The following is an 8279-nucleotide window of genomic DNA, read 5'->3' as shown; positions in this document are numbered from 1 at the left end:
GTTTATTTTTTACTCAAGTTTATTGTTTGTTGATTTCTAATGATTTTATATCTATAAAATATTTTTCGTGTAGCAAGACTCAAATAGAAATTATGATTTGACAAAATTATATGTTATATTACATACTAATTGTAATGGAGAGTGGACTCATCCTGATACCCGTGAAAATTATGTAAGTATTATTATCTGTGTTAATTAAACTTATTTATATATTTGTGGTAATATTAATTATTTCTCTTATGTGTAGGAAAAAATGGTTGTCGACCTGCTTGCTGAATCTGTAACTGATCAAAATTCCACAACAATTGATGTGAAAATTTTTACTAAAGTTCTGGGTCCATGTTCAAGCTATTTGAAGAGTTGGATTGTTGCGTCAAGCCTTCTAGCTCGTACTCATTGTCCAATAATGCCTCTAACACTTCTAGAGCATTAGAGGAAGCGAGGTTAGAGATCGAATAATTGAGGACAAACCAACATAAGTTAGCGGCCCAACGAATTGACTTGGAGATGCGATTGTAACCATAAGAAGAGCAACAAGCGAAGTTTAGGAGAAAATTGGAACTCCAAATGCAGATACTTATATAACAATTCAGGCCTTCAAGCAACTAATTTAATTTATAAATAAGATTTTTATCTGTCTTTTGTATTTTGAAAAGTACTATTTTATTTTAGTTGGTTTGAATTTATTAGACTACTTTTATATTTGTTGAACATGTACTAATGTATTTTAAGATGTTATTTATGTGTATTATGCTTATTATTAATGGGTTGAAAAAAATATTATGCTGCTCGAACGCAAAAAAAAAATTCAAACAGTTAATAAGTGCCAACCATTCGAATGGTGTAATAAAGACATTTGAACGTAATACATAAATTGCGTTCGAACAACCATCGAGCAAATCAAACATTACATAACCGTTCGAATAATATACTAAACGTTCAAACAAAATTGAATAGTAAAATGTTTGAACCTCAAAATTGAAGTTCGAACTATCAACTACATACTTCGAACCGAATTTATTCAATCGAACAAATAATCTAACCCGTTCGAACTTTTCGATTGTTTGAACGTCTAAATTTGACCGTTTGATTGCCTTTTTAAGAAGAAATATAATCGTCCCAAAAATAAAATTTCGTTCGAATGCTATTGAATGGTTTTCTCCAATTTCCTCCCAAAAAACCTTTGGGATGGTGATATTGGGACAAATTTGCTACATTTTTTTTCTTCCCAAAAATTACTTCGGGAAGAAACAGCAACTTTTTTGGAAGAAAATTTTCGTCCCAAACAAATCAAACTATTGTAGTAGTATTATCAGATACTCTCAGATATTTTCTTTCTAAACAACACTCAAATACAAAAAAAAAAAAAAAATCAAATATTTAACATTTTTATATAGTCATTATAACTTTCGCAAACTTCCAAGCATAACACACAAAACAATTCAACTTTCAAATTTTAAAATAAAATTTATATAATTAAACATTTTTTTTAGTTTTATATTATTTTTATTCAACTTTTTCTCTCTCATTTCTTAAAATCTAATAAAACATCTTAATTCAAATCATTTCACTATTATTTACTACTTTTAAGTGTCCAGACAAGTCCTTAATCTATTAATACTATATTCACATCAGGTGATTTAACATAATTTAAATGACTTTTTATAAATATCAAAAGTCACAAAAAAATGATAGATCAATTAGTTTTCACAAGTCATAAGTTGGTTTAAGAAAAAGGATAAGGGAGGGATTGAAATGGGAATTATTTCCATAAAAAATCAGCCATAAAATCTTCCTTTCGATTCTAATATAAGAATGCAAAACAAGTCTTATTCTATAAATTATAGTTAATAGATATTCAAATTTTATTTTCTTATCAAATTTTATTTTTTATTTTTTAGAGAAGCGGTACCAGATCATTTTATTTATATACTCTCGCTTTTGGTAGAGAAATATCGTATACAAAACAAGAAAATGTCTTGGAGATTACATATGAAATCCCGTAACCAAATCCTTTACAAAACATTATATCGCTATTGGACTATGTACAAAAGATGTATCATAGAAGAAGAGAAATTATATTTGCAGTTATAGAGTGGGCAAACTTCGAGCAATCTCTTTGAAAAAAAGTGAGTAAATATGGAATTCACATAAAAAAAAAAAATCTTTTAATAGTAGACCCATCTTTTTTTCAAAAAGATTGCGTAGCACATACGCATTTAACGACTGTATCTAGCATTATTAAAAAGAACATAACAAGAAAAAGCAAGTTTAATGTCTCAATTGAAGTAAACAAAATCCATACAAAACCCAACTTAAATACTGAATATTAATGATCTAATGGGGAGGGGAGAGGGGGGGGGGGGGGGGGGGGGGGGGGCTGTGTGAACCAATGTTTTGAATACCGTACCGGACGTCGTACCGGTCAAGGCACTGGAACGAAATATTTCGGTACCGGTACCGTTTCGGGATAGTCGATATATGAATAAATTATATATATATAAATATATATAAAAATTATATTCTAAAATAATAGTCTATATATAAATAAATTATATATAAATACATATATATATATAAATTATAAATTATAAATAATCTAGTCTGAATTGAGGGTTAAAAAATAAGCTTGTAGTTTGAAAAAATGAAAAGAAAAAAAAAAAAAACACAGGCCGAAATTCAGGCTGGTACGACCGGTACCGGCCGGTATTTTGGCCGATACGGAACAGGTATAGTACCTGTACCGGCCGGACGGCCGGTACGATACGAAATTTAAAACACTGGTGTGAACTCCAGTTCCACAAGATCAATTCTAACTTTGTCCTTGTGGTTGAGATTGAGAGAAAAAATAAAAAGTCAAATAAAATAATATTAGCATGTATTGGTTGTTTTTTGCATAAAAAGTGTTCATTTTACACATTGAAACAGTTTTTAAGTTATTAATGTGCTAATATTCTTACTTGTGGGTTGCAATTATTCGATAAACAATCCATTGGGTTAGATGTAAATAAATAATACCCTAGAAGATTATAATAAGAAGTTTTATCCTCGTATGCCTCAAGAAATTTGAATGACATGTATTGAATTGACATATGATAAAACTATATATAGATACAAAAAAGTATGCTGTAAAAACAAGACTTAAGAGAGAAAAAGAAAATTGCTTGGAGAAAAAGAAAATTGCTTGGGTTTACTCAATCAATGTAAGTTAAAAAAAAAAAAAAAAAAGAATACGTTGAGAGTACTTTGGTATGTTTGACTGTCAAACCCATCTCAACTATCTCAAACTAATTATTAGCGGAGACTCACAATTTTTTAAATTTATCATAAAAAGTTACACATCATCTCAATTTGATTTATATATTTAAACACATATATCAACCTGTTTCATATATTCAAACACATCTTAATAAGACCTACAAAACACTAATATTATTCATGATCAACTCATATGATCTGAAATTATTTCAACACTCAAATGGATATGGATGGTTCATAGGAAGTTAGGAAGAATGATGGATATTGGGTTATTAGGAATAGGGCGGATGTCACTTGTATTAATGGTACCTAATGATGTAAACGTGTCGAGAAATTATACAATCATTTATACAATTATATTTTAAATGAACATTTTTGTAAAATAGCTTATGAAAGTAATTCTATTTTACCTAAATATCATTATTTTATAGAGTAATACTATACACCATACTCTTATTCTATTTTGATCATACTAAGTAGTATGTGACACATTCATCACCATTAGATGATAAAGAAGCATGTAATAAATGATTATTTAATAGTGATAAATGTGTCACATCATATTTAATGGGATGAAAGTAGAATTGTAGTATGGTGTCTATAATTTTCTTATTTTAAAACATGATTATAAAAAAGTTGTAAAAGAAAATTTGCACATTGTTATAAATACATGCATGAATTTGGTGGTTGACCATTTAGCCACCTCTTAGAATTCTAGTTTATACTTTATTCAAGTATAAATTCTTGGAATTCCTAAATTTATGAATGTATCTTATTAATTTATTAATCACAATTTCATATTAATTATCCTTCTATGTCTATAAAATGGTGTCTTGAGCATCATTTGTACATTCTAAGAAATTTAAAACAAATAATATTAAGCTCCGGAAGAACTAGTTTTACGTTACAATTTTCCAACTCTCATGCTACTTTTAGGCCTTGTTTGAGTAATGAGATATTCTAATATATTCTCAAAACTTTTTATAATTTCCTCTTCAAACATCACTAAAAAACGAAGGATAAAAGATAATGATAGGCTTACTATCTCCTACCACCCGTTCACTACTCACTTTATTTTTTTTTTAATCTTTTGTTATTATTATTTTTTTTAATGGTTAAGGAAGTGACTACTAGTAAAATTGTATATATATTTTTTAATTTTTTCTTATGATTAAAGATGTTAAAAAAATACTTAAAATAAAATAACAAAAAAAGAAGATTTTCAAATACACTACTGAGTAATGAACGGGTGGTAGGAGGTAGTAAACATGTCATTATCTAAAAAATAAAACACCTTTAAATTTCAACTTTTTAACTTTTCCATTTAATCTTTATCCAAATACAAAATGCTCCGTTTAGATTGCAAGATACTCTCATCTCATTCCATCTCATCTCAACATCTAAATACGACATAATTTTAAATTTTTAAATTTTCATATAATTATTATAATTTTTTTAAATTTTTAAATAAAATACAAAAAATAAGATAAATGTCTACTGAGACCCTTTTCTTTTTCTTTTTTATTTTTTAACTTAGTGATTAAGTAAATATTTCTTTTAATGATGTTTTAAATTTTTTTAAATGTTTAAGAATATAAAAAAAAGTGTATGAAAAAAAGGCATTTAGTCTTATCAGGGGACATTTTGTCTGGCTACATCCTCAGTGTAGCACGAATTTGAAAAAAAAAAATAATTTTTTTAAATTTTAAAATAAAAATAATATTTTAAGAATATTTTAATTCTATAATATCTTTATTCAAAATTTTCTCTCCTTCTATAAAATTCTATAAGATATCTTGATTCAAATTATTTAATTATTATTTACAAATTATTTTACTTCTATTCACATATCAATTCATCGCTATTTGACATAATATATTATGAAAAATTTAGCCAGATCATTTGGATCAATTAGCAACACTTTAGTTTCTTATTATGAAAATCAAAGATCAAATCTCTCCTGTCATGTATAAAAAAGAAATATGTTATGAAAAATTTTATTTATCATATCTATGCGATACATTTTTTTTATTATTTTTTATTATTTTTTTCTTTTATAAGATATATGGCATATAAATAATGAGTAGAGGATTTTAATTTATTTAAGAAAGAATATATATAAAAAAAAAAAATGTAATATACAGTGTGCATGAATAATGATTAGCAAGTTGATATAATTACTGACGTCCCAGTTGGCTCCACGCGGTTTCTGTCGGAATGCCGAGAAATAATTGAGACTCCTACGTCAAAAATATGACACGTGTACAGTCAAGCTCAAAAGTACTTTCCAGCCTACTGCCCAGTCACCAGTGCCCTCCACCGACAGCCACTTCGATAATATAGTCCCGAGGCTCACTCTCACTTTCAACTGAAACACTGAATGGAACTCTAGTTCCCAATTTTTCTATCCAACAGTTCTTTAATTTAGGTTTCTGAAAGTACTCCACAGCCGAATCCCCATTGCACAGAATATAACGTGATTGATTAAATGTAGATGTAATGTAGAATTCTCTTGCTAATGCTTCGTTTCGAGATGGGTCAGACCTGGTTCGAGCCAATGCTGCCGAGGGTTCCGAGGAGGCTCTGGTTAGGGTTCCAAAAATCAATGGGTGTCCTCGTGGGTGGGAATCACACCTCCTCCAGGTTTTGCACTCGTTAATTGCCTCTCTCTATTGATCTCTCGATCTCATTTCGGCTTATTACCTCTCAAAGTTGCATTCTATTACTCTTGAGTTTTGTCACATCTTCAAGACTTGCTCTTCGATTTACTCAAGGATCGGGACAATCTAAAACTCCTCGCATCTCATGGATTTGAAGGCCGTGAGATTTCAGATCCTTCATGGGTCTATAGCGAGGCGCGTGCTTTATCGATCTCTCGCAATCGCCTCAGCTATTTCGATCATTCCCATGCTGTACGTTTTATCTTGTTCCGATTTGGGAACGTTTGCTTCCGTGGCCTCCAGTGTCTGTGCCACGAGTCCGGGCTTCGCAATTGCGAGTATGGGTCCGGGCACATATTGGTTTCGTACCCAGCTCCTGAATCCCATTTGGGGCTCATTTCAATCGGTGCACTGCAAGGAAAATGTGAATTTGACCGTTAATGTGGTTAGAGAGCTTGTGGATAAGAACTTATTGAAATATAATGCTAAAGCTCTCTTTGTTGGAGATGGACCGGCCTTTGCCGTGTTGGCATTGCGAGATCTGGGGTTCTCCAATGCCTGCGGTGTTTATGGGCACCGCTTTTTCTCGCTTAATCGGAAACAGTTTGTTCATGAGCTTGACTACATGGACAATTCATTTGATTTCGTGTTGTCCAGGGACGTAGACTTGGTTTCTGTCCCTGCATTGCTTGTGCTCGAAATTGAGCGGGTTCTTAGCCCAGGTGGGATTGGTGCCATGCTTGTGGGTGCTAGTGGTTCGGCCCCAAATGGCTTGATTAGGTCTGCCACCCCAGTTTCATCCTTGCTGAAAAGTTCCACTGTCGTGCATGTTGGTTATGTGCACAACTTTACTCTGGTTGTCTTCAAGAAAAGAATCGAAAATGCCAGTTATTTCAAGCAGTATTGCCTTCCTTCTGACTGCCTGTCTTTGACAAATAATAAGCCTTTCATGGACCAAATTGAGCCCCTTGTGGAAAAAAAATCAATGGGATTTGAGAACTGGTATTCTTATTTGCCCAAGCTTATGAATATTGGTTATAGGAAGCGATTAGTCTATATTGATATTGGGGCAAGGGTGCATCTACACTCTAATATTATAAATTGGTTCCTGCCCTCCTATCCTATTGATAGCAAAGCATTCAATGTTTATTTTGTTAACCATAACACTTCAGTGCTGTTATCCTATGTCAAAAAACCTGGTATCACCTTTGTATATCATCCTGGCTTGGCTGGAAACAGGGCTTCAGCTGATCTTAGTTCTGATGAAGATGTTGATCCGCCTTTGCAAAATGAAGGGTTTGATTTTCTTTCCTGGTTTCAAGAAACAGTGCAATATGCAGATTTTGTGGTTCTAAAGATGAACTCAGGTAAGGTGGAAAGGAAATTCTTGTTGGAGTTATTTGAAAGTGGAGCAATATGCTTCGTAGATGAGATGTTCCTTCATTGTGAAGAGGGAGGAGATGGTGAAGGTGCATTGAAGGGAGACTGCATGGACCTCTTCAAGGGCCTTAGAAGCCGTGGTGTCTTTGTCCATCAGTGGTGGGGTGACTAAGCATGGTGAAATCTTGGTTTCATGTATTTTGTTTGAACCGTCTTCATTCTAGTTCTGCTGTTTTTGTATGTTGTTCGAGTTTGTTGTTTAGGATGTATGAACATCCAATTGCCTTGTGGTTGGGCATTTAAGCTAAATAATCAACCACATATGCTAGTGTTCGAGTCTGTCGTTAGGATGTATGAACATCCGAATTGCCTTGTGGTTGGCAACCATATGCATTTCTAGTTAATCAGGAAATTTGTTGTGCGTTCTTGTGTCTTCACCTTCATTATTTCATTCGAACTCATTTCGATAATTCTTGTAGCTGCTTTCAAGCTAGGCTACAATTGCGAAATATACAACTTCAAAATTTTTATTTGTTTGAATATGTAAATAAATCGTGAATACGGTCCAAGCCCAACTTTATGTTGAGACTTGGTAAGGTATGGATTTTACCTGGAAGAGCCTGAATAGGATTCGCAGCCTTCGGTTGGTTTGTACCGCAAAGGTCATGAATCATGATCGTGCAGGATTCAATCACATTAATCTCACAATAAGTTTAAGGGACAGTATTTTCAACGGCCCCTCAAGTCTTTTGCGGCACGAAGTAATGATTTCACGTACGAGAAATCACTCGCGGACAGACAAGAGGTGTTGATAATGGAGCTTTAGGCCTCGTTTGGTTACACAATTTAAATGAGATAAGATATTTTATTGAATGTTAAATAAAATATTATTATAATATAATTTTGTAATATTATTTTTATTTTAAGATTTAAAAAAGTTGAATTATTTATTGTACTTTATGTGAGAGTTTAAAAAAATTG

The 8279-nt window shown here is 31.8% G+C and overlaps 1 protein-coding gene across 1 annotated transcript; it reads left to right on the top strand.

Moving 5' to 3' along the window:
* Positions 1–5593: 5593 nt before the first annotated feature.
* Positions 5594–7722, top strand: LOC121267595. Its single transcript, XM_041171542.1, has 2 exons — positions 5594–5901; positions 6114–7722. The coding sequence occupies exons 1-2, from the start codon at positions 5777–5779 to the stop codon at positions 7468–7470; spliced, it is 1482 nt and encodes a 493-aa protein (XP_041027476.1). The 5' UTR covers positions 5594–5776; the 3' UTR covers positions 7471–7722.
* Positions 7723–8279: the final 557 nt, after the last annotated feature.

This window comes from Juglans microcarpa x Juglans regia, chromosome 5S, assembly GCF_004785595.1.
Source record: "Juglans microcarpa x Juglans regia isolate MS1-56 chromosome 5S, Jm3101_v1.0, whole genome shotgun sequence".
Classification (NCBI taxonomy): Eukaryota; Viridiplantae; Streptophyta; class Magnoliopsida; order Fagales; family Juglandaceae; genus Juglans; species Juglans microcarpa x Juglans regia.
Note: the sequence above shows the minus strand (reverse complement) of the source record. Positions and strands in the feature narration are given on the sequence as shown.